This window comes from Centrocercus urophasianus, unplaced genomic scaffold, assembly GCF_019232065.1.
Source record: "Centrocercus urophasianus isolate 14NV4802_14NV808 unplaced genomic scaffold, USGS_Curo_1.0 seq_16, whole genome shotgun sequence".
Lineage (NCBI taxonomy): Eukaryota > Metazoa > Chordata > Aves > Galliformes > Phasianidae > Centrocercus > Centrocercus urophasianus.
In genome coordinates, this window is record NW_024884711.1 from 11,444,193 (window position 1) to 11,472,061 (window position 27,869).

The window sequence follows — 27,869 nt, forward strand, 5'->3', positions numbered from 1 at the left end:
TTGGTGGTGGGTTTTGTCTATCTCTGAGGATAATACACTGTGTACTCTTTTAATTTGTGCAGTATGCAAAGACTAATACTTGTAAGGCAAACTGTATCTGCATGTAACCAGCTGGAAAAAGATCTAATTTTAAAAGTGCTGGTGGAAAAAATAGCATTTGAAAGGAAGAGACTTCTCTTCTTCACTCCCTATTGCCACAAAAATATAATGCTTGAAATACAAGAATGCAGTTGTTTCATGCAGCGTTTTTGTGGAGAAATGTGTGCAATTCAGTTTCATTCCTCACTCTGCCACTTACTTAATTTGTAGGTACTAACTCCTTTGTGACTGAGCAAGCAGTGAAGTGGCTTTTGATGATTTTACCAGCATGTATATGTTCTGTAGGGGCATAGAAAAATAATCTTCCCCATCTAGCCAGTGAAATTATTCTGGCAGTCGCTAGTATGTATGAAGCTCTGCCAGTGTCAAAGTACCACTGTGTCTGTTAGTTTAGCTGCAGCTATTTGGGAAAATAATGCAGGGTTGATGGGAGAGGGCTGCTGCTGCTCTTGTGCCCACCTGGGAATGGTCAGGGAGGGGTTGGTACTGTCAGCACTGGCATGGGCACCATGGCAGCTCTCAGTTTACATTTCAGACACTTTACTTGTGTAACTGTGGCCTTCTATCATAAAATCATAGTATGGCATGGGTAAGGAGGGACCTTAAAGATCATGTAGTTCCAACCCCACTGCCATGGGCAGGGCTGCCACCCAATAGATCCAGCTGCTCAGATCTCCATTCAGACTGGCTCTGAACATCTCCAGTATGGAGCATAAAGTGGTAGTTTTTCTGGACAATCCTTGGACATGGCAATGGGACTGGGAGAGCAGAGGAATATTGCTGGCTGCCATGTGACCCATGGCTGAGGCAGCAGTCTGCCTGAAAGCAGGCATGAGCCCAGCTGGCAAGGTGTCAGAGGGGAGCTGGGCTGTGGTGCTCAGCAGGCAGGCTGCTTTGTCCGCAGAGATAATGTCTCTAATGATGTATTCCTGTGGACAAATATTTTGGGCCCGATTTTGACAAAGGCACGTTGCTACCAGTTTCATTGTTTCCAAAGGGTAAATGTCTGACAAAGAACCAACCTCTTTGAACCTGGTAATGGAAGTACGGTAAACAAGAATGAAGCAAAGGAATGAACTCAGAGTGGCGGAGAAAAAGGCTTTGTAAAATATGAAGGCCTGGCCGCTTGCCCAGAGAGAATACATGAAGTAAGGTAAAAGTTGCACAAAGGTTGCAGGAATGGTGGTCTCGGTAGACTTTATTGAGTCTGCTCAATAAAACTGAGTGCACGTGAAAAATTAAATATAGAATTTGGCATGAGGAGCTACTCTTTGTGCCCTAATCCAGGCTAGAAGAACATGGTGCAAAATAGCTGACATCAATAGACTCAATCTGCTTCTGTGGGCCTTATCATTTTTCTTACTGCCTTAAAGCTGGCAGGATGGCAATACTGACAGATATCCTAGTGCTGACAGTGACAGCTTAAATCTGTCCTGGAGCATGAAAGAGTATTTGTTTGTACAGCTCTGTAGGGTTGTAGTTCATGACTACAAAAAGCACAGGGATGAATAAAACTGAAATGAAGAAACATGTAAAATGTAGTCAAAGGATATCAGTGAAATAAGAGAACTGGGTGAAAACATGTATTTTGGCTTTTTAACACAATAGCTCAGAAATAAAGATCCATGAGTTCAAACAAGTTAATGGATGATGTTGATAACAGTTTGTGCAGGAGGGGACAGATTTCTGCATCATTAAAACATTTCCAGTGATCCAGTGCTGCCAACTTCTAGCACACACCAGGTCATTACTGGCAACTCTGCTTTTCATTTTGAATTTTTAGGACTTCTGTTGTTTCTTTTTATTGTCTGTACGTGACCAAGGACAGCACTGCAGTGCCCACCCCAGACTGTGAAGTTGTACTTCTTATGCCAGTTCAGAAAATCCTAATGGTATAAAAATCTCACTTCTGAGAGTTGTACAGGGATGTTTTTAAGGAGAAAAAGAGACAACAACTAACCTCTCCTAAGAGATACCAAAAAAAGGCTTGCGAAACAGAGTAGGTTATAATTTGGATAGGATACCTTAAAGAAAATCCTTATTTTGTGTCATTATAAAGAACTTCATGAAGTTATTCAAGAACCTTTAAGAATCTGAGAAATACTTACCTTTTAGAAGGTAGTAGATTTAGTCTTACCCTATAATTAGGTTGCTTTATTGTTCATACCAAAGTCTCTTAGCTAGCAGATGGCAGAACATGAAAATATGAATCCTTTTCTGATAAAGTTTTCCCATAAAAAGTACAGTTGATTGCAAATACTTTCCATAGATTAGAAGGACAAGAAGTTTTCTCTCTGCTAGAACCTTTGGAAGCTTTCTAATTTATCTGCTTCTCATACTAAAGATAGCTTTTTTTTATACTCATGGAAGAACAACACAGAAACTCCATGCTGTATTTTTTTTTTTTCTCAACTGAATTTCTCTTTAAACTTTTGCAATCACCACATACTGTATCTTGGCACAAAACAGTACCTCTGCTTATGGTTTGTGTCATTAAATATCAGATTGGCTGCTCCCTGTGTTTATAGGATACAACAAGAAATAGCCTGTTAAATCTGGCAGGTTGGTAAAACTGGTGTTCATTGAATCACTGTACTATTGTGTTTCCACATCATAAAGGGAACAAAGTCCCGTAAAACTAATAAGCTGTAAAATAGAATTGGAGTCAATGGTGAAAGATGTGCTCAAATGTAGTAAATAAATTAAGAATAACTTTTCCCTTTTCTGAAACCTATGGGAGCAGTCTCCAAAAGAGAGTACACCAGAAATGCAGTCTGTGAAACTGCTTTGAAGTTGGGTTTTTCATTTATTTGTTTGTTTTTAATTTGCATGTTGGCTATACATAGTATTAATAGTAGCAATTCTAATAGCTTATCTGTAGATCTTCGTGGCATACTCTTGGAACTTAGATGAGAATTATCATCTCCACCTATGGATGAGGAAGCTGAGTTACTGTAAGAATAAATTTTCAACAGGGAGCATGAAGACATGCTGATTCCAATTCCCGTTCCAACTCCCAGCTTTAATTATTTTTCTCTGAGCTTCATTTGTTTCTCTTCATTACACAGGACTTATTCTTTCAGCAGAAGGTAATTTGGACAGAATTGAATGTAGATTAGATCCATATATTAATAATTATGAAACTGATTCACTCTAAAACTGTTCTGATAGATTAGCGTCTTCCCGTCACAGGATGGGAGGATGTCTACATCCTTAATTTATATTGCTGCATCGTATTTGATACTTTCAACATTTTACTGCTTATGACACTGTGGAAAGTGAAAGGAAAAAGATGTCTCTCATACTTTTTTTTTTTTTTTTAGCATGGGTCCAGGTAACTCACAGGCTTTCCATCAGCCATATCACTTGTAGGATCGTATATTTCTGCTGTCCTTTTCAGTATCCGTGTGATGCTGCTGAGATAAATCAGAGAAGCCAGACTATCAGCAGTGGAGGGATGACATCCAATTCTGCATCTGAAACAAGCGGTATAAAAGCAATCTCTGAGTGCCTGGCTAAAATCAAACTCCACATTAAACAGAGATGACCCTAATTGGAGGAATGAAATCTATTGAAAAAGCAGCAATTTTTACCTTGTCTTGTGCAATACATTTTCACAGAACCACAGAATGGCCAGGGTTGGAAGAGACCTCAAGGATCATGAATCTCCAACCCCCCTGCCACATGCAGGGCCACCAACCTCCACATTTAATAGTAGACCAGGCTGCCCAGGGCCCCATCCAATCTGGCCTCCAGGGACGGAGCATCCACAACCTCTCTGGGCAGCTGTTCCAGCACCTCACCACTCTCTCTGTAAAGAATTTCCCCCAGTATCCAGCCTAAATCACCCCTCCCTCAACTTAAAACCATTTCCCCTTGTCCTGCAGTTATCAACCCTTTCAAAGAGTTGATTCCCCTCCTGTTTGTAGGCTCCCTTTAGGTATTGAAATGCTGCAATGAGGTCACCCCGCAGCCTTCTTTTCTCCAGGCTGAACAAGCCCAGCTCCCTCAGCCTGTCTTCATAGGGGAGGTACTCCAGACCCCTGACCATTTTTGTGGCTCTCCTCTGGACCCTCTACAACAGCTCCCTGTCTTTCTGGGAGGCTACAGACCTGGATGCAGCACTCCAGATGGAGCCTACAAGGGTAGAGTAGAGAGGGGCAGTCACTTCCCTGTCCCTGCAGGCCACCTCTCTTTTGATGGAGCTCAGGATACCATTTGCTTTCCAAGCTTCAAGAGTGCACTGCTGGCTCATGTTAAGCTTTTCATCCATCAAGACCCGCTGGTCTTTCTCTGCAGGGCTGCTCTCAAGGATTGCTCCTTCCAGTCTGTATGGATGCCTGGGATTCCTCCGACCCAAGTGCAAAACTTTGCACTTTGCTGTGTTGAACCTCTCAGGTTCACTTTGGCCCACCATTCAAGCCTGTTGAGCTCCTTCTGAATGGCACCCCTTCCTTCTACCATGTCAACCATACCGCTCAGCTTGGTGTCGTCAGCAAACTTGCTGAGGGTGCACTTGATTCCATCATTGATAAAAATGTTAAAGAGCACTGGTCCCAAGACAGGCCCCTGGGGGATGCTGCTTGTTACTGGCCTCCATGGAGCTTCATAATAGAAAATTCTGAAACAGATTTTTTTTTTTTTTTTTTAGTCTGTTCAGTGCTCTGCTGGGTTTTCAGTCTAACCAACATACTTCTCACACACCCTGTTCTATTGCTGCCTAGCTCTCAAGGCTCTAGACTGAATCAGATTCAGCGTCTTCCTTCTAACCTTTGGAAGTCAGCTAGGTTTAGTTGGGGTTATATATGTATATAGCTAGGTTAGTTTAGGTTATAAATTTGAGCTTTCTTTGACTGGTTGCCCCTTATAGCAGCTGTGTTCATTGAGGCTTTGTTCTTCACATGGCAGATACACACGAGCAGTAGACAAAGATTGAATAATTAGGGCTGTAACTTTGGTGTTTGGTATTTTAATGGGCCAGAAAGCACATAGGTCTGATTTCCTTTGGAATGAAATGCAGCGTGCAGTTTTCCTATCTACACATTCATGCAAACGCAGCTAGAAACTAGAACAGGAAGAGATGAGGGCAGAATGGAAAGCAGGAGAAAAAGGCAGGGACGGTGGAGGGAGAAGAAGAAACTGTGCTATATAAGAAAATGTTGTCCATCTGAATAACTGGGAGAGTGCTGTTTTTATGTGCATCTCCTCCTCCCCTTTGAGGAACTCTAATATTAGTGCTTTGATGAACAAGTTTTTGAGGTCCCAGCGTGTTACCTCTTGTGGGGGCTGAATGCAGGTTTTGGTGAAACCGGAAGGATTTGAGGGTACCAAGCCAACAGCTGGCAAACCAAAAAAAAATGAGATACAAATGTCCCCCTCAAACCTCAAGCAAAGTAAGTGGTGCAGAATACAGCTTTACAACTGCATTTTTCCTTCCTCGTTTTTTCCCTGCTGTTCTCCTGTAGACTTAGGCCTGTTTTTAGCATGAGTCTATCTCTGCACCTACACACAGGCCTCCCTCAGAGCTGTGTGCTTCTCAAGTTGTTGTCTTCTATAATTTGGGTTTTCTGTATTGGTCTGAACTTCTAGAATGCCTGCTGAGATCCTCACCTCAGTCTCGAGATGAGTCATACAATGTACTAAGCATATTCAGAATAAAACTGTCAGGTGTATCTGGTTTGTAATTTAATTCTATGGATGCATCTTTGCCCCTATTCCCCTTTTCTAATCAATTATAAGCTTTCTAATGTCATCATTTGGCTCTGTACAACAAGTTTATCCATTTATTGAGCTTTTAGTGGTGTCCCTCTGACAGGCTGTGATGACTTGAAGCTTCTCCAAAGGCTCCTAATTCCAAGTCTGAAAGTCACCACTTTGCTTCTCATTACCCTCTGCATCATTCTGCTGTACCTAACCTTCTTCCCCTGCACCTGTAAGTCTGGTCTTGCAGTTCTAGCTAGCAATGGGAGTGCTGAGATGGGTTGCTCTGCTGAAGTACGGCACAATGATGAGAAAAGGGTTGTGACAAGGCAAGCCCTGTGTGCTGCCCACTGTGCTGAGAAGTTGCTCATCAGAATGGATGCAGCAGTACACATTTGGCAGCAACAAAGTATTGCATATGTACCAGAATCATCTCCCTGCTATGCACCATGTTTTGGGAGAGTCAGTGTAAAAATGCAGAGATGACCTAGCAAGCTGAAAAGTTGGATTGGTCAGAGATTGCCTTTTGGAAGGATTATGCAGGTTATACTCCTTTTCATGCACTTTATTATGGTAGGAGCCAGCAAATGTTTAACATCTTGGCTAATCATGGATGCTAACATTGTTAATAAATTCTCAGAACAAAGTCTGCATGGGTTTTGGAGCTTAAAAAATCAGCCAGCTTTCATTTATGTGGACTTAATTTACCTAAATGTAACTACAAGTCAGACGAATGCTTACTTGGCAAAGGTGTGGACTTGAATTCTTGCTAGAAATATACTCTCACGTCCAAGGCATTTGGTACTAGGTTCTTGACTTTGGTTAGTATTAAAGGGAAGACTGATCTTACTGATATCACCATTCTACAGAGCATACCACATGCATTCTTTAGTGTCTTTCTTGGGCATTTGAGAATCTAGATACTGAAAGAAGTTGCCATGAATCTCATTTTACTTACTTTTCCTTTTTTTCTTCAAGACAAAAATAAAGTGTTCGATGTGACATATGAGGAATAAAAGCTGTATTCACAGCAAACTCTTCTTCTTTAGAAATATGCCATTAGACATTAAAATCAAATCACCTAAGGAAAGCAGCTTAACTCGTCTATCTTAAGCAACTTCAGCAGTTTTGCGGAGAGCCACCTGTAACTCAGTGTTCAACAGCTCCCCATTCATGACCCCGTGCAACCATACCAGGAACTAAATAGACCCTACTTACTAGCAATTAACGTGATTTAATTTAAAATACAATGACAGATGCATAATGGGTTAATTACAAAACAAGTAATTAGCAAATAGGATGGAAAAGGTTAAAAGGTTGCGGACTTTTGTTGTTTGCTTGGGACAGATAGCGAAATCATCAGCAATTAAACTTTTTCTTTTAATTTCTGGGTCTGATTCTACTATTGTTAGCTGTAAATGAGGCAGCAAACAAGAATATAGGCTTAAAAAAATATCAGTTTTGTCAGACGTACTGAAAGACCATTGTTAGTACTGAGGCTGGGTAGTTTGTTTCCAGCCTGTACCCCGAAAAGTAGGTTTGCATCCATAAGCTTCTGTGCCATGCTAGGACATACGCTTTTCAAAGGTGTAGTGGTATTGGTAGCCCTACCGTCCACACCGAGGCACCAGTGAAGACAATAAAAATGGTATGAAGAGCAGTGGAGATCAGAGCACACCTCCCAGGGAACTACCTGATTTAAGTGAGTGAATTATATAGTTGGGAAGGTGCCATAATGTGTTTGTTGTCAAAAAGCGAGGATAAAAAGGGACAGAACTTTGAACAGGGCAACTTCTGACCTGTGAAAATTCTCAGTTGAAATCAGTTAACTTCATGCAGTGTTGCACCCTAGTACAGAGGATGCAAGCAGTATTCTGTTAAAATCAGCAAAATAAGAGCTTTTGCTTCGTTTTCATAAGTATTATTCTTTCTCTCCATGACTCTCCTCTGCCCAAAACCATAAGTAAATGGGCATTGATATAGTTTTAATACAGTCATATTTTATGACCGCCAGCTTATTGCCAGGTAACTCAAAACTCTTTATTTATCTATAATAATTACAAATACGTTTCTGTATATATAAAACATATGTTTTGTATTTTGAAATTTCAGAGAGAATGTGTGCAGAAAAGTCTCTCCAACTTGAGTCTAATTGTTACTGAAGTCATGGAATTTTTCTTTTGAAAAATAAGCTTTGGGTAAACCTCAGAAATAGCAATATGGGCTTCTCCATTTCAAAATATCAATTAAAACCAGACAGGAATACTTTTTAAATATAGCTGCCTCCTAACCTAATTACATGTCCACTAGTAACCATTAGTGTAAGTTAACTGAGTTTCCCATAAGTCTCGTTCTTCCATCAGTCCTTGCTCTCTTTTGAACAGGGTTATCGTTTGCTTGCTTTCCTGCCAAGGTGTAGTTAGCTCTGAACTGATAGGTCTGTCGGCCCTTCAGTCTTTTAACTTTGTCTGTCCCTCCTTTTCTGCAGCTGATACTTTTTGTGCCTTCTGCCATGCTGTGCTGCTTGACATGCGGCCGCAGTGCACAGATCCAGAGATGCGTGGTCCTCTTCAGGTGCAGAGTGTACTTGGAGCTTATGTCTAATGCCTGCTTCTTTTGAGCTCCTACTGCAGTGGCTGATGAACACTCCAGGACCACTGAGTTGACTTTAGAGATTGAGAAATGATCTGGGTAGATGTTTAGCTTGTCCTTTTCTCCCTAGCATTGGCTTTGCTGGTTAGGGTTATGTATTTAAGGAAACAGCTAACTTGTTCTCATCTGTTACCTTAATTTTGTTGGAAATAAGGTTCTTTATGGTGGTTTCCACTTATAATTGAATGTAAGCCATACATTTCATGTCTGGAAACCATGTGGAACATTTCAGAACTCAATGATTTTGCAGTTATTAGCTATCAGTTATCAGCTATCAGCTTTTAGGACAAATGGATTTGGGTTTGGAAACTCGAGTAGTACAGTATGCAAACCCCAGTAGAGCTAAACCTATATCTGTGACCACATCTCTGATCAATTTTTCCAAAGGTTTCTGCAGAGTTCTACGTATGTGCACACTGTAACTGAAGGACTGCAATAGAGGCAATGATTTTTGCTGTATTCAGAATTTCTTTTTGAAACTAAGAAGAAGAGAGCCTAAAGGTGCATTAATTCTGCTGTTCATATCTGAACCCCTGAAATAGCGCAGGCAAATGCCGTTACTAATCTTGAGGATAATGCTTATCCCCATTCAGGAGAGTGACATTTGTGTTTGCAATGTACTCATTTCTGCTTCATTGATTTTATTTTTTTATTTTTTAGGCACAGTGCATATAGTGCATTGGCAAAATTCATTATTGTTAGCAAAATTCATTTAGGTATACTTTCCCTCCTGATGTTCAGAAAACGTTTTTTTCAACTACCATCATGTTGATGGTGAAAAATCACCAGTTTCAACAAAAGTCTTCAAACAGAAAAAGAAGAAAAGCTTTACGTCAGAGCTGTTGCCGGAATGATACTCCCATGCACAGGAGTATATGAACCATGAAATATCTGTAAGGCTCTTCAAAAATCACAGAATAATCACTTGATTATGAGACGGTTTATGCAATCTCTTCTGCTTTTCTGTCATCAATGGCCCTCCAGGATCCTTGCTCACTTGGATGTTTAGGCAAGTTTGCAGAGGTCTTTCTGAGTTAAGGCTAAATCTCTCCTGATAAATGCCTCCTTACATGCAGTTGTGGATCAGCTTTTACAACTGTGTTACAGCTTTCACTGTACCGCTTCATATTAAGAAGCCCCACAAGGAATATTTGGCACTAATGCTCCCATTTCTTTCTTCCCTTGAAGTTTCACACTTCACTGCCTATCATACTAGGTCTTCTTCACCCCCACTGCAAGCAACAGCAGAAGTGAGTGCAGGGTGTTTGTGCTGTGTGTAATTCCTGTATGCCGTATGAAGACAGTCATGCAACTTCATTGCTGATAACCTCATCAGAGATGGAGCTCCTGCTAAGCTGTAAGAGAGCTGGTTTATGAGAGCACAGCATGGGTTATCAGACCAGTGGCTAGAGAGCTGCTGCCAGTTCTGTGCTCCTCGCATGCCCTCCTGTGTACACATGCAGTAGGCCAGAGCGGCGTGAAGTAGTGAGATTGCTGACATCTCTGCCAGGCTTGCCGTAAAACAAAGAGGAGGCTGCACTCCTTGCTCTGACACAGTCCTAAGCAGATTACACGCAGATTTCTTGGGGCGTATGCATCTCAGGGAAAGGCAGTGGCTCCATGTGGGGATCATCAATTACAAATGGTGGAGAAACAGTGAGTGAGATGATGTTTCATTTCTATGAATACAGATTGAGAGAAGCATTGCATATGCAGTTTTCTGCTTGATGCCTAAGAGGGTTAAAGGTAACACTGCACTATTCTCCTATCTTGTTTTGATGATGTGTTTTGATGACTCTTATGAAACTGCTTTTCTGCTGTGATCTGACTGCTGGGGAGCTCCTTGCGTTACTAACACCATTCTGCAGCTTTCTTTTTTTGCCAAGACAACAATAATTCCTATTTTTTTATAAAAAGATACATTGACTAAATACAATAAGACTTGAAGTTATGTTGAAGCCATAAAAACGATATTTACCTCCATAACTGCAGAATTGTAGATCGGCTTGGGCCGGAGGGGACCTCAGAGATAATCTACCCCCTGCCGTGGGCAGGGTTGCCAGCCTCTAGATCAGATGCTAGATCAAGTTACCCATGGCCCCATCCAGCTTGGCCTGGGACACCTCCGTTTCCTGCAATGGCTTCATCGTTCAGTCTGCAAAGGGTGTGCCACACCTGGGGTCCAACCAGTGCTGGACTACAGGAGGAATGATTTTATCCATTGAATTAACATGTTCTGCTCATTGAAGCCCAAGTGTTTTCAAAAACCTGTAAAACACTGAGGTTACAATTATAACATATCATGCTTGTTGCCTGTATAAAGTAATTTTCTGGCTTTTATGCTGTAAAATAGCTGCTGAAGCCTGCCCAGCAGGGAGCACATACCATATAATGGTCTGATCCTGACTGTTGCAGAGCTATTATAATCTTGACTTGTTAGTGCTCTGCAATTTTTGGAGTGTTCAAGAAGCAAGTTAAAACAGGAATTTCTGGGCCTAAACGGTAACAAATCCGAGCCACTGTGAGGTCTGTGTGATGAGAAAGGGATCACACAGAACTACTGAATGTTCATATCAGAAAAGTCAGTAGTTCTTTGCCTATGGATTAAGCATTTCAGGATAGACTGCAAACGTTTATATGGATAATGTACTTCATTTTTTATTTTGTTCCTTGTAGCACTTTATGTTTTTGTGGGTTGAACTAAGTTAGCAATAAAAAACATGAGTGAGCCTGCTGCTGAGACTGTGCCTACAAGCCAGTTCTGATGGGGGCTTTTCTTTAAACATATCTCATACTACATAGATTTTTATTTTTCGTGTGACGTGCAGTTGTTCAGTGTATTTTACACAGCTTGCTCATTATATTATGTATCATGTTCTATAAGTCATGGCCCAGTACGGTCTCCATGAATATGTATTAGTAAAAATTCTCTATATTAATGTGCTCCAAAATAGTGATTTGGCTTTCCTGCTATATACTGAAATCATTTAAAAGTTCAGTTTGGTACTAACACAGCCCAGAGGTTATGTGGTCATTTCTCTATTATGGCATTGCTAGTTTTTTCACTTCTTGGGCACGGCCCCACAAAGGCTCTGATATCCTTTGTCATATCCTCATACAGGTCAGGATGTTAAATCTACTGCTGCCTTTGGCCATTACTCGTGTTGTTACTTAGATATTTGAAGTTTAGCAAGAGCTTTATTCTCCCTTTGCTGGCTGGTTTTCTCACTGTTCTTCCCAAAAGTAAGGCCTGATTTTGTGTCTGTGTGATCAGCCCAGTGCCCTCAGGTACTGTACTGGTGCTGCCTGCAAAAAATAATAAAGCTGGCTTCCAAAAAATTAGATGAACATGACAGAAATTAGAAAGTTTTCTTTCTCTCTCTCTCTCTCTTTTTTTTTTTTTTTTTTTAAACCTTTGGAGGAAACACACCTGCCTATAATTTTCTTATTTTCTTCAATTTGAACTTCTAGATTCAAGGGTCAGTTGAAGAAAACAATAGATCTCCAGAAGGGAGTAGTGCTCACTTCCTCTGCGCTATCTTCTCTCCCAGCAGTTGGCACTGTTTATCATTCTGTTTACCATGTTCACATTCCCTTTCATTCATCTTTCATTACCCTGGGGCTTATGCTCTCTGTTGTCCCACTCTGTACCCTTATTCCTCACCTTTTGGCAAGAGCTATACAGAGTGATATGAATACAGTAACAGGAGGCACCTGTGTGGATATGCCATGTCAGACCATGGCCTTCCCTTTGCCTTTTAAAAGGTACACCAAGGGATGGCGCAGTTAAGGATTAGGAGTTGGGTGGCTTGTCAGTGCGTCTGAGAGGTGCAAAACTACCTTTTGCTCTTATCTCTCTTGAAAAGAGATGAGCAGAAACAGTGCTGGTCTCCCTTTATAGCCTTGGCCAAATAGAAAGGACCACATGGAAAGGAAGTCTGAGGCCTGCCAAGCAGCACATGGTTTGCGATGTGCACAGAGACCAAGGTTCAAACCACAGTGTTACTGTGCCTATGGCCTAACAGAGGCAGCCACAATCTGCATCTGAAGTGATGGAGTAAGGATGCGGTCCTTTTATGCGCTCACTGGTTAATGCAATGTTTGTATGGAGGAGGTAGTGCTTGGAGAGAGTGGGAGAATGCTTAACCACAGTGATTAGTGTTAATTGGTTAATCACCTTTCATTATAGGAGAAGAGAGTAAGCGCAGTAATTTGCAATGTGGCTTGACACTGTTGCTGGCTTGGAGACCAAAGCCTGAGAATTAATTCTAAGTATGACCTTTTCAGGCCAGAGGAGAAGATCCCAAAGATGGGCATTCTTTGATTTGGGGTTTGAGCAGGAGCACACTGCCTGGCCTATGGCCCTGCTGTTTGGCCTCTGGGGCTCGTGGGGTGATGAGGCAGCCTCTGGAGCTCCTCCTGCTTGCTTGGGGCCCATGACTCAGAGCCATGAGACCTTGGCTGGCTCCCTGTGAGCAGGCAAGTGCTCTACACATAAAGGATAATGTAATGAATGCTGCTCAGATGGTAGCAAAGCTCCCACATAAAAGTTGTGTCACTTCTGGCAAGAGAAAAACTTGATCTCCAGAGTTTGCAAAGACTCCCAGATATTATTGGCCTGATGTGGTGACTCATTTGCCTCCTTCCCACTCGTGTCCCATCACAGACACCTGAGTCGCATGCAGACTGAAAAAGAATATGATTTCCAACACTGCCTTCCACACTGATGCCTGTAAGGGGTGAGTGCTGTAATTATAACGGAGATGCGACCTACTCCTCCTGCTGACATAGAGCCCTCAGAGGGTAGCCCAGGTTTTGGGTACCGGAATGGAGGATTATTTTAATCATAAACAGTAGATTAAAAAAAAAAAAAAAAAGATCTGCGCTCTCCATTTCGAGCTGTGGATTTGGGAAGACTGTGCCAAAACCAGATGTGTTGGTATAGTGCTTTAAACAAAGGGCTGTCTTTTCCTACAGTAGTTTCTTAATTAGACTTTTTACACAAGTGGCAGCTGCCTCCGTGCCAAATCCTGGTCCCGTGAGGGAAATGGCAGAGCTCCCAGCAGGGCTCAAATTCTTCTCTTTGTACAGAATTCACTGAGGAATTTTATATTTCTTTCTCTTTTTTTTTTTTTTTTTAATAGATTGGTGCGAAACTAATAATTTTAGGATTAGTAGCTAATTATTTACAGGAGGGGCAGAATAAAACACTGAATTGTTTACTTCAAGAGTGCTTATGTGTCAGTGAGTCACCAAACCACAGTTAAATTCTGGGAACTGGTTTATTGTTGAGGTTCCTGGGGTCCCATGACATGGGATGGGGAAAAGGCTGATTAGAATTGGAGGGCTGAGCTAAATTTGTATCCCCTTACTCTTTTGATTGACAATCAAGGATTGTGAAGTTCCGCGAGGTGTCAGCAGCAAAGAAAACTTGTTTTATTGCCTCTGGTGGTGCTGTTTGTACACAGCAAATACCAAGTAGAATATTTGCTTTTCCCCTAGGAGCTGAGAGAGATGCTGTCTTTCTGAGAAGAGCTCTGATGGAGTCTTGAGTAGTTTCTGTGGAAGAAAAGACAAGGAGATAAAAACACATTACAGCATGTATGCTGGAGGACATTTTAGCATTTTCTGCTGTAAAACTTTCCATAGGTTTCACTTTGCACTTGCTTTGCAAACACAGCGAACTTCAAGGCTTGTGGATTTTTTGTTTGTTTGTTTGTTGTTGTTGCTTGGGTTGGATTTTTTTGTTTTTGCTTTGTTCTGTTTTTCCAATCATGGAGCAACGTTGAATCTTGGAGTAGCAATTAATTTAACTTAAAGATTTAGCGGATCTGCCCAGTTAATGTAGTGAGACATGAAGCGATAGGGAAAACGTTACAGAGAAGACAACTGTTAATTTAAAGGGCTGGGTTGAATGGGACGGTGTGGGGGAGAGGGAATAAAAACAAAAATGATAATAATAAAGAAAAGCTGGCGAGGTTGTGCAGGGTGGGGCTGCGGGGCGCGGGTCGATGGCTGAGCCCGCCGGCCGACGTCTGAGCCCGCCGGCACGGAATGGTTGCGGGCCGCTCCCGTGCGGCCGCCTGGGGGCACCACAGTACTGCGCCGCGGGGCCGGGCCCGCTCCGGGGCGGCAGAGGGTGCGTGAGGAAGCCCGCCGCCGGGAGGCTCGGCGCTTGGTCCCCGGCCCCTCCGGAACGCGGCCTTCCCCCGCGTCGAGGAGCGGGTCGGGAAGTAGCGCGGTGTGCGACGGCAGCCTTCTGCCGTTTCTCGGGGCGTGTACGAGAGGCTGTAATGCCGCAGGTGTCCGGGGCGCGGCGGAGCTGGTCGGAGGGTTCTCGGGCTGCGCAGGAGGGCTGATGTGCTGAGGTGAAACCGGTAGGCAGCGTCCCAGATACATTAATTATGTGGTACATGCGATCGCCGTCGTTCACCTGCTTTCTAATTCTGGTTTCTTAGTCCGTGCCTAAGCAGAGCAGATGCACTCGATGTCCTTTCAGCCAGCTGTTGGTGGAACACTATTTCAGGGACAAGGAAGGGAAACTCCTGGTGTGAAGGGCCAGTGGCCGAGAGGAAATACGGTGGTGCTGAATGAGAAGAGAGAAATGAAGCCCAAAGAGCAGATCGTTGAAGTACTGATCAGGACAAGCAAAGAAGGATTCTAATTCCTGTATGAAATGTCATGTCTATGCCAACATGATATGCATTCTCTGCTGATAGAAGAAGCTGGCTGCCGTACCTTGCTAGTTTTAAATTGGTTTTAGTGGGGTCAGTTTTGCATGCTGGGGCCCACGATTTCATACTAAAAAAAATCTAAGGAGATCTTGCCTTTGTTCTGGAGTAATGCCTGGAGTATTGTCTCTGTGGGGGCTGGATCATCCTAAAGCTACAAAGCTAGCAGGAATTATAGAATCATAGAATAGTTAAGGTTGGAAATGATCGCTAAGATCGTGTAATTCAACCATTGACCCATTCCTGCCATGCCCACTGAACCATGTCTCTCAATGTCACATCTGTACCTCTCTTGAACAGTCAAATGAGGCTGTTTGTTTGGGGCTGAGATGTCTGAGTGAGGACGTGCTGCCTGAGAAACTTGTGAAAAGTGGTGTGGATGGTGTAAACGTAGGTGCTGCAAATAAAGGTGCTGTGGCTGCTGTCTGATTTTCTCTCCTGTTAGAAAATCAGCTCATGGGCTTTTGGTCTTTGATAGCGAGCAGAAAGGGAGCATAGTTAATATTACTCTTGGTATGTTCATATGCACATAGGAAAGGAAAAGACAATCTAAATTGGAGATCTCAGATGGATATCAGTGATGAGTGGTATCCATGAGGATTCAGTATTGGGGCTGATGCTATTTAGTATCTTCCTCAGTTACATCAACAGTGGGATCGAATGCACCCTTCCGAAGTTTGTGAATGACACCAAGCTCTGTGGTGTGGTCTACATGCCCAAGAGACAGCATGCAATTCAGAGGAACGTAGATAGGCTTGAGAAGTGGGCGCAGGAGAACATAATGAGATTCAGCAGATTGAAGTGCAGGTCTTGCAGATGGGTCACAGCAACTCCCCATTGTAAATACAAGCTGAGGGATGAAAGGCTAGAGAACAGCCCTACTGAAAAGACTTTGATATACTGATGGATGGTAAGCTGGACATGAGCCTGCAATGCATCCTTGCGGCACATAAAGCCAGCTGTATCCTGGGCTGTATCAAAAGAAGTGTGATCAGTAGGTCGAGGGAGGTGATCCAGCCCTTCTACTCTGCTCTGGTGAGGCCTCACCTAGAGTACTGCATCCAGATGTGGAGTCCTCAGTACAGGAGAGATGTGGACCTGTTGGAGTGTGTCCAGAGGTGGGCCACAGAAATGATCCTCCACGAGGAGGACAGGCTGAGAGAGCTGGGGCTGTTCAGCCTGGAGAAGAGAAGGCTCTGGGGAGACCTGAGAGTGACATCCATATCTAAAGGGGGGCTGTAAGAAAGAAGGAAACGGACTCTTTTTCAGGGTCTGTTGTGGTAGGACAAAGGGAAATGGTTTTAAACTAGAATAGGGGAGATTTAGATTGGACATAAGGAAGAAGTTTTTTGTGCTAAGGGTAGTGAAGTACTGGAACAGATTGCCCAGAGAGGTGGTGGATGCCCCGTCCCTGGAGACATTCAAGGTCAGGATGGACAGGGCTCTGAGCAACCTTATATAGCTGTAGGTGTCCCTGTTCACTGCAGGGGAGATGTGCTAGATGACATTTAAAGATCCCTTCCAATTCAAACAATTTTACAGTTCTAAATATTAAAACCATTACTTTCAGGAGCAAATCCGGTTCCTTGCTGCTTCAGTCCTCTGAGGGCTGCTCCAAAAGTAATGCCATTGTGTCATGTTGGCCCATGCTGTCAATGGTCGTATGGTGGTGGTATGGCAGTAGTGGCTTAATCCTCCCACCAGAATTCTGTGACATGTTGTTGCTGTGTGACAGATGGCAGCAGAGGGGCAGTCTGACACAACGGTGTCTGACATGGGAGTGCAGATGAAGCAGAGATGTGGAACTGAATTCCTCCATGAGAAAGAAAATGGTACTAATTGGTGTTCATCGACACTTGCTCAGACCAAAGGAGGGATGTGAACACAATGAGATGGTGGGCGGTGTGTTTCAGCTGCTATATACAAGCCACCTTACACGTGTTGTTTGCACAGCTGACACACAAAGAGATGAAGAGCGTTTCAATCAGCTCATCTCTGTGAGTTGGCTGATGGTGGCGACTGTGTTGAAAAACAGTGGTTTGTAGCTGAGAATCTGTTCCTTCAAATAGTGTTATTGTGCTCTTTGTTGTAGTTTCCATGGAAATAGATAGGAAGCATTACTTTCAGATTGACCTACATAAAACCTTAAGAGGGTTCTCAGAACAGCAGCACTGTATTGAATGATGATGGTTTATGTATCGATAGGGAAAAACAGAGCAGTGTTTATTCCTGCCAAGGAGACATTTCTCATCTCTGGTCGTCAGTAAATACCTCTGAGGATAACCTGGATCTATACATTGTCGCCAAAGAGCAGCTATGAGGGCAGTGCTTAAGCATTGTCTCATCGGCATGTTTCATTCAGAAACACTGTTTCTCTGCAGAGCTGACATAGTTAAAAATCATTCGAAAACTGTTGTTAGAACATCAGGAGTACAAGTAAGCTACCATTCTACCGAATGAGTAAAATGACTGGTGTGTATCTCAAGACTTTGTAAAAGTTAATGGTTTCTGTGTTTCAAGTGCCTTGAGGAAGAATCAGTATAACTGTCGGCAGAGAATTTGTAATTCCTTTGACTCCTCCATTGTTACTAAACATGAAAATAATCTGCATGTATCATCAGGAACACAATATTTTCTCTTACAGTTTCTAAAGTTACATATTAATCCTGAATAACTTCTACAAAAAATCAGGGGGAAGTGTTCCACAAAGGAGCAGAAGCATTTTTTTCTGCTGCTGTCAGCATTCTGACCTTGCTTCTGAAGCGCAGTTGCCCACAGCTCCTCCAGTCTGCTGGGCTTTGGCATGGTATTCAAGATCCAAAATATTCCATTCTGTTTAAATACTGACTGTGTTCTGCAGATTCGTGTTTATGGATGTATTACATGTGGGATTTTTTTTCTTTTTCTTGTCAGGTGGCATTGGTGACAGAAGAACAAGAATGACTACACATCTGTAACTCTCAGCAGTATGTCAGGTAACTATATTCCGTAAGAGCATATATACAGTATTTCCCTCTGTGTTGGAGTTGTTATTATTCAGTATTTACTGCAAAATAGTGCGTCACGAGTTCTGAATGCAGTGCTGGGAATGCTGAGAATGTAAGGTTTATCCTCCATTCAGAGCACAGAGTTGTGGGACATACAGTGATCATCCCCAACGTCTTTGCCCCACAACTCTTATCCTCCTCTGTTTTTGTTCACCCGCCACCGCTAGTACAATGGCCGTGTCTGCTGAGTGTATTGGCTTAAGTTATTTTGTAACAGGAATGTATCTTCTGACGTTGGAAGTGAGACGATCCAATTCCTTTTACACAGATTGCCAAGTACTCTTTAGGTAATGATTGATCAGGGGTGCAGGTGGGCAGAAGATCCGAAGTGAGATGACCATTAACCATTTTAAGTCCTCTTCACCTTCTTACCCCTGTCAGTTGTAAAGCATTTGAAGGCTATGCATGAATCATGTTTAAAAAAAAAATGCTGTATTCTAATTCAGGAGCAGTGTGTCTGCAAAGATGCAGTTATTACATGGAGGTCACACAGAGAAGTTAAAACTTCCAGGCTATGTTTTATTATTTGCATAAGAAAAGAAAATGTTCTGCTGCTACTGTTTGCCAATGGTATTCATCTTTTGAAATATGTATAACTGGGACCTCTAAAGCCTCTTTGTGAAATGCAGTACGTGCTACATAGAGAAACTCATCACAAACAAGGCTGAATTCCTATTCAAGGAATAGCTTATTTTTACTGGCTGAGCAGATGGAATATCCTTTCCATTCCCATCCTTTTGTACTGACCATAAAATGGTAACAGCTTTTATTCATCAGCTGAGTTGGTCTTTTGGGTTTTGGGTCGTAGGTATGAGAAGGAGAGTAAAGTCTATGGCAAAAACAAAGTATTATTTAAATGGATGTTTTCGTAGTAAAATGAATTATTTGAAAACATGCAAAGATGATATTTGAATTCTGTTTTTATGACTTCTTTGCTGTTGTCTGAACCAGAATTAAGGCATGGATGAATGTAAGTTGGAAGCAGATGGTGCTGAGGCTTTTGGTGGAGTAAAGTTACCTGAGCTGTGGTAGTGTGTCAGGCTCTGGGTTAGCATCGCACCACGGGAGGGTTGGAGGGAATTGGTATCCTTACTGTCAGAGCAATTTCATTTAGCAAATACCTATTTCAGGAACAGTGTGCAGCACTGACACGTAACTCAGTCTCATCAGTTCTGTCACGTACTCTCTTGTGTCCCATGTTATGTTTTTTTGACCTTTTGCTACAAGGTTTAATTTTGCTGTGGCTTTAGAGGGAGCGATTAGCATCTAATGCTTTGTGATGGCAAAAGACACGGGTGGAAATGCAGTGTACCTTCTTTATCTTCACCTTAGCAGTTTGGGATGTGTCTTCTTTTTGGGTGGGACTTTGCAGCAAATTCTGTCCTCTGGACATCACCATTGAAGGTCTGTTATGATCATGGAAGAAACTCAGACAGTAATTGGAAGGGCCTTCATTTCATTGAAAGGAAGTGAGCAGAATCAATATGTGCAAGGAAAATAATAATGGTGTGGGGAAAAAAAAAAAAAAAGATTAATTGTAGAAGGTGGCTGTTGATACCTGGCACTTTTCATTATGAGCAGTTTATATTCCCTGTTTTTCATTATAGAAATGAAATTTTCTACATGAGAGTGAATGTGAAAAGAAGCATAGTTGAAATAAAAAAGCTTTCAAACTATAAAAACTGCGTAAATACCACCCTCCAAAGCCACATGGGACTCCTTCCCTAATGGATGAAAAGGAAAGCTTAGATTTTGTTACTGCAATATGAGAGAAATCACATCCGTAGTGAAACTAGTTGCATAAAATAATGGGCTGTATTATTCTGATTTTTTGACAGACAATTGCTCTGCCCATGTAATATTTTTTATTACAGGAAGGATTTTTCTCTTGTAGGCACTGCCCCAAAGCCTCCAGTTTCTTGTGCAATATACTGAACTTTTTCTGATAGAAGATTGTGTAATTTGGCCCTCGGTAATAAAGCTGAGCTTTATTCCTTTTTCCAGTTGCCACAGGAAAAATATTTTGCATTTTTGACTTCTCAACTTTAGAAGTATTTATTGGTCTGATTATTTTCTGGCACACGTCTGTATTTGTATGTGCTGAGGGTGTTAAAGGTGTTAAGTTAAGAGACAGATCAAGTTTTCCAAATTCATTTTGGGAACTTAAGATACAGATAATGTGGAAGGATTACAGAAGAGAGGAGCAGTTGCTTAAAAATGAATGAAATAGAAAAAAGTGGAAAAAAAATGTAGCAGGTGCCTTTTTTCATGCAAAAATAAACTGAAAAATAAATAGTTAATGAAGTCTGAACTACATTTGCTTTTTCTTAGAATGCAGTCAAATTAGAGCTCACACAAACTCAATTGGAGTTAATGAGCACTTAATGTTGTGTACTTGATGACATCAGAAGTGACAAGCAGGACCTGCAGGTTTTGTAAACGCTGCTTCTCAGTGTATTTCTGCAGCTATGCCAGTTCTGAGGGCCAGAAGTTGCCTAAGCAGTTTTATGTACACGTATCTCTGCTGATGGCCAAACACTGACATAAAACGATTATTCTGGAGAGGGGGAAGAGCTGGACATAATGTACATCTTGCAGTTGAGCACTAAATGAGACACAGAGACATTCTGTTCTCATAAACTGGAGCTTGGTAATCCCTAAAATAAGCAGTTTTCCGACAAGTGGTCACATACATGAATGTAACAAAGCAAATTCTGCAAGTTTAGTTTCCCTATTTTGAAACAATTATTTTTTTAACATTCCTGGTCTTTCTGATGAATGCAGTAGCGAAGGAGATGCTTTTAAAGACCACGAGTAATGTATGTTGAGAATTAAAAGACTGAAGTGTTTTTTAAAAAATGGAAGTAACAGGGAAATGCCTGCGTGAAGCTCTCCCAGAGTTCAGCAGCAGCTTTACAGATGACACGAGCAATTACTGTTCATGGAGTGACATCCGAAAAAAAAAAAAGCTATAAGTTTTTAAATACCAGTCTTAATTCAGCAATAACTACCGTTCTTTCTTCCATTTGTTTGCACAATAGAATAATAAATTTTTAAAGCTGGAAAATAATATTTTCCCCTTGGTATGATGAGTTTGAAATAAATATGCAGCATGATTCATAACGAAGTTGTTGCTATCCAAACACTCCAGTGAAGCTTTTGCCTGTAGTATTATTATTTACTCACAGTCTGTCCCTGAAGGCAGCTTTCTGTCCATTTTCTCTCAGGATTCAGGACGGGCCCTGAGTCAGATCTGCCTCTTATTAGAGTGACAACTGAAGAAGGAGTTCAAGAACAGGGTCTAAAATTCAGAAAGCAGTATTTGTTGAATACTGTAAATCTTTTTCATTTCCCCTTCGTTGTAGATAAAAATTATAATGAACAGGGTTGTGGTCTTCATGAAGCCTGTAGTACCAGCTTCACCAAGGCCAGGATTTTCCCCTGATTTTACTTGGAGTGAGATTTGTTTTCTTTAATAGACCCAAACATTGTGCTTGTACTCTCAAATATGCACGGTGTTCTATTTGGTAATGGCTGTAAAGTTAGATCAAGATAGGAGTTGTGATAAAATTAAGTGCTTACATTAGGGAATATAATTTAAATGTCAAAAATTAATGTTTTCAATAAGCAGAATGTAATATGCAACATTTCTTCTAACAGGTTGCTCATTTAAAGAGGAAAATTAGCCAGCCCTTATGCAAACAAATCTATTTGAAAAGCAGTACCTCCGAGGGTGTTGTACGTAGTTTCCAAGAACTGGGAAAAATAATGGAGTAGGAAATACAGCATGTTTTCTTCATGAATCTTTTCACAGCAATGCTAATTATCCTTTAAACTTGCTGTTAATTTGGAAGGACAGCAGTTTATTGGGTAACCTCGGCTGTGAAATGATTTCTTCTGAACTTCCGTAATGATTTTCCTAGAATAATTTAATTTAAGATAAAAGACTCTGACACTTCTTTTCCACCAGGCCACAATAAAATCCTGCTAACTCAAGTGTACTGCTTCTTTTAAGCAGTGGACTTTTTAGAAGGACAGTAAATACTTTAATATAAGGTTTTGTTAAACTGGGATTCAGCAGCTTTGTAATGAGCATTTGGGGATTTGCAAAAGGTTAACAAGATTTATATTGTGGGATGTTTTTGCATGAAGTTATGAGTCATTCCATGATGGCTCTTATTACTTAGAAACGTATTTTTGAATATGCAGTTAAAAATATCACACTTAGAAAGTTCTGGGTTGCAGACATTCTGGCTTAATTTTAACTTTTACATTTTAAACTTCAATGTTTCGTATGCTTTAAAAAGTTTCAAAAGGCAAGTAGTCTGTGTGACCTTTTGTAGTGTTTGGATGTTCATTCAAACATTGTTATTAGGAATGTTCATCCCTGATAACGTGTTCATGTTTTCATAAAGATGGCTCTCTTAAGGAGTGTTTTTTCTTCACGCAAATGTGAAAGTCTTACTTCTGTGTTTCTAAAGGTATTTAAGTTTGCTACTTACAACTCATGGATACCTGCTATATTTTCTGGAAATGATCCATGTATTTTTCAAAGCATTCAGGTCTGGTTAAATTTCACAATAAACAGAGAAAGCAAGCGTGCATTTATTTTAGCTTTGCAACATCTGCTAGCCATTTTCTTAAGTATGTTTCATTGTGTTAGCCCTGGTTTTCCCTTTTCTATTTTTTAAATAATCCACAAGTATGCTTAGCCCATTTCTATAGTAATTGCGTTTTAACCAGAGATGGTTCTTTTTGTTAACTCATCTCTCTGAATGTATTTCTGATGGCAGCAGACTGTTAAAAATTTTGAATATCATTCTTAGACTGTGTATCACTGTGTGTTGCTGCCATCAGTTAGAGGGGGTGAATAATGTTGTCAGTGTATAACACACTTGTTAATTTTGCAGAAAAGAGCCCTACTAAAGTAGTTATTAAAAAAAAAGTCTTTTTCTTCCTGACTCTTCTCTAACTTATAAAGTAAATACTTGTTTGCTGTACTGGCCTGCCATTTTATGTTCTTCATAAGCCTGACCACAGACTGCTGTTCACTTCTTCTGGCTGTGTCAGAACAGGGAGCTCACGCTCCTTGCCCTCCATGCGTAGTCTGATATGTAGAGAGGAGCATATGTCTTGTTATGCCAAGTCTAAAGCTGTTTGTGAGCTATGGGGGAGCTCCTGTCCTGTCAGGTATTTACCAATTATTTCCACGTTAAAAACAAACAAACAAACAAAAAACCAGCAACCTTTTACTTTCCCTAAATGCATTTCTGATGTAAAATAGATTTACTACAGCATTCTACATAATTTAAGATTAATGTTTAAAGAGTTCAGGTTTCAAAACAGGAAGGCCAAACTTTCAGATCTGTTTTATTGTGTATGTGATCACTTGTTTGAAAATCATTTATTTTAGGCTTCTACAAAACTTGAGTTTGTTTTAGGTTTTAAAGAATTCTCTCCTCACATTCCTGTTTGTCTTTCTTTCTTTGCATTATTTGGGCAAACTTTTACTAGTTTGTTTATTAGTTTTTTTATTAGTTTGTTTTTATGATTGTTAGTTTTGTCTTTCTAAAACATATGTTTGTCAAGACTGCTAGTTTTAGTACCCTTCTTTTTAACTGAACATTTCTCATATGATGGTCCTTAAACAGGAAGTCCTATTTGAGGATACAAAGTTCTTTAAATATTCTAGAAGTAAAATAACTTCAACTATTTCTTCATAGTGAAAAAAAAAACACCAAAGAGCTTCAGTCATGTGCACGTATCCCCAGGACTTACTGTTAGTGAACAGTGTCCATTCATCAGTGGGCGGGGATGGAAGGTTCAGCATGGGACTGAGGAAAGACCATGTGAATGGATTTGAGGGTTTGTGGCCAAAGCAGTACTGAGTATATCAAGATTTTCCAAAAGTGTGGGGGTGAGTTATAGGGCAACTTGGTTTCCCACGTGGTTCCTTTGCGATTGTACATTTAAAAAGAAATATTTTATGCTATTTTATCCCTAATCTGTAAATGGTATTTTCCTTTCTCGGGCAGTAAGAGAATTAGTAGATTTCCAGGCAATTATGAGAATTACCAAAAAGAATTACCCAGCATAGTATGGAGAAGGTAATAATCATCAACATTCCCATATTCACACAATCAGTGGTGAGTTCTGGAGAGTTGGATCATTGTTCTGATAACAAATTAATCCTGGTTCAAAACAAACAGAGGGATGGTTCTGCCTCAGGTACCCATCTGCCTGTGGCTGCTGTTGGAGAGTAGTACCACCACAAGCCCTGTGGTTCAGGCACTTGTTGGCATGTTCTGATACGCCCCGTTCCCTGAAAGACTACCTTCCCTGTGTTCTACAGAGCTAGGAGAGGGCCACATGCATTTAACATCTGCATGACTGTGTTGCTTGATGCCAGTTTTCCAGTTCCATTGTGTATCCAAGTGTAACTTCAAGCCCAGGTTCTTGATGAGACAAGTATAAGCCTAGTTTTACTTTGATAGTTAATAGAAGTTCAGTTCTTATTTAAAATGTGGTTCACACTGCAGAGCTCATTGTGACAGCTGGCAGCAAGAGCCAGGATAAAGCTATTACACTTCACAGAGCAAGTTCCTCAATACTATCTGTCCTTACACACTAAGAGCACATTGCAGCAGTTCTGTTAGTATCTCTACATTGTTCTTGCACAATGATTTAATATTTGTCCAAAAGGTTGTTGGAAAATATTTGAAATGCACTTCATAATCAAAACCGCATTCCAAAATGTTTTAGTATTTACTATGTAGTATCAATACTTCATATTATCTTGTAGCATTTAAGCACTTTATAATGTCACTGCTAAAGGGAGTGACAGCGTAACAGTCTGGGATTAAATCATCCTTGCGTTGTTTCCCTGGTCAAGTAGACATGCAAACATACCTGAAATAGTGAAACCACCTGCTGGTTTCAGTGGGCATCACTAATTCCACCTTCTGCTTAGAGCCCTTTGTCGCTCATGGTACACTTTTCTCTTATGGTTTTATTCTTACATGTTAAAATAAATATAAAATATCTTGTTCTCACGTAGTTATTGAGCATATTGTATGGTAGCATGGATTGCGATTTATGAATAAAAATCTGGCCCCATCCTTCCTCTTACTCAGGAGTTGCAATGGACCTGGTTTGAAAGTTGGGAAACTCCATTGTGAATTGTTCAGGTGTTTGTAAGGGCAAATAAGATGTTATGGTGTAATTTAGGAGAAAAGAGAAGGAAAGGGAATGAGTGGGAACACAGGGAAGAAACTCTAAACTGATGCAACAGTAACGTGAGGAAGTGGAACCTTCGCCCTGTCTGGCACAGACAGTTTCATCATTCCCAGCACAAACGTATGGCAAGTTTGTATGTTTTTAGGTTTTGTTACTCTGTGTGCTTTAAAATGCTTGTACAGAGTAAGAATGTCATTTTAATTTTGCCTGGAGGGGTGGTGTCCTTTAATTATAGCTTTTTTTGGTTTTGTATTAAGTCATCAGTTAAAAATATCATTTAGTGCTATTGGACTGGCTCCACACAAAGCTAGGCTGCTTGATCAACCTATTGTGCATCCTTTAGTCCTAATCCTGATTACCTTTGCCTTAGTTGATCTCCCTGAAACCAGCTCACTTCCATGTCCTTAGATGCTTGTATACTTCTACGTTTTAAAAAACCAGCAAGCATGCTGTTGCACTCGCTGCTCATTTTCATTAGACTTCAGATATGAGAATAGGTAAATCTTTGTCAATCTTTTGTTTTCCAGTCAGGTAAGGTAGTGACAATGCAGATGCAACTTATATATTCACCTGTTGCTGTAATTCTGATGAACTACAAGTTGAAATGCTTACAAGCTGAGGCAGTTTTTGAATAGAAAATAACTCTTAGCAGATACTAGCAGAGAAATGGAAAGAAATGAATTGTTTCACTGTTTTCATAGTGCACTATGTACTGTCATTCAGACAACATTGCCTAGCTGTGAACTGGCCAACCTTTGCATTCATCCATAAGGTGTCTTTATCTTGGCCTGTAGTAAGTAATTTCTGAGGAATTCTTCTAGTCTGTACTTGTTCAGCTCAGCAGGCCCTTCGTCTGTTAAAATTTTGTTTCTTAAAACAGACTTACCTTTAAAAACACTGATGGGATCTTGAGAAATTTTTTTGAACTGTTGACTATTTGTATGGCAGTTATCCCTACAATGTGCTGCTTTTCTCCCTCTGAAATTACTTGATGATTCCTTTACTATCATAGGCAAGAAGAATTCTAGGCCCTTCTTGTTTGCCTTTCTTTCTGAAATAGGGCTTGTGGTTTCAGTCATGATTTGTCCCAATAGGCTGTCCTGCTTCCTACCTTGATCAGGGCCATTTTAACAGTGGCTAGGGGCGGGGAGAGAGATGATTCTCATGCAGTTAGGGAGCTCTTACAAATTACACGATCATCCTTTATAAAGAGTTTTGGTTTGACAAAATCAAGGTCAGATGTTAAACTGCCCTCTGTTGCAAAACAACAAACAAACAAACAAAAAAAACCAACAAAACACAGCTTTAGACAAAATCAAGTGAGATATGTGGAAGGAAAAGCAGTAGAATAAATAATACAGTCTTCTTGTGAAATTGTAATTTAACAATATAAGTTAAATGGTAAACTAAGGCATGCATATCTTCTGCATCACAGAAGTATAGGAAAAAGGGATAAAATATGAGATCCCTCAGTGCTAGTTCCTTACTGCTTACTCTTCATCTAGTGAAGTTTGAATGTAGAACATTCCTGATGACCAGGGAGAATTTGACAAATATGATAGAGGCTTGTAAAATTAAATAAACTGTAGCTGACAGGAGTCAAAATAGTGAGACAAATTTCAGAGGGAGCTAAAAGAATAGACAAAGCAGCTTGAAATGGGTTAGCCTTTGAGAAACTGCCTGGGCAAATTCTGAATGGTGGGAGCTGTAACATAATCGGTTTATTCTCATAGTTGAAATGTGTCAGTTTGAAAAATCTCAGAGATGCTTGCAAATACAGTAATTGGCAAATTTGTTGTGATGTTCTTTTTTAAGATAAGGAGGGCTTTAGAGTTTCTTGCTGTATTTAAAAATCTGTAAGACTCGTATGACATCCTCTTTGAATCCTTAGGAAAGACATACCATTGTGATGTGTGTGTGTCTTTTAATTAAAATCAAAGGTAAGGCAAAGACTCATAGCACAGGCTAAAAAACAGCAAAGATGGCCTTTAATAGCAATGATAAAGTGGAGAAGAAGATGTAGGAAGTTTTGCTTAACAAGATTGAACAGCCTGGGTTACGAACCATTGATCTCATTTCCAGTAATAATAGCAACAACCGGGAAACAGAGGATATAGCTAATTATTTTTTTTAACAAGGCATGGGGTTATGTGGGGTCAGTGGTCTTCTTGAAAATCTCACAAAACACAGAAATAGCTATTTACGAGTGAATTATAGAACTGTCTACATCTATTACATACATAGTGCACTTGCTTGACTCCTAGATTTGAGAGATATATAAAGGTACAGCATTAATTCTGCAGGGAGATAATTAGAATATGATGGAAAATGAGGAAAGTAGAGTAGTGTTGAGGGATCCCTTATCTGAGGTTACCATTGGCTGTGGAAGGCTGGGTTACAGCGC

General features: G+C 40.7%; 1 protein-coding gene across 1 annotated transcript in view; it reads left to right on the forward strand.

Annotated features, from left to right (window-relative positions):
• The window catches only part of THRB (thyroid hormone receptor beta), a 167,970-nt gene that overhangs the window by 98,799 nt on the left and 41,302 nt on the right, over positions 1-27,869 (forward strand). Inside the window, exon 3 of the mRNA XM_042816584.1 lies at positions 18,096-18,157. Within this exon, the coding sequence (XP_042672518.1) occupies positions 18,151-18,157 (7 nt within the window). The 5' untranslated portion in view covers positions 18,096-18,150. The remainder of the gene's footprint in view (positions 1-18,095; positions 18,158-27,869) is intronic.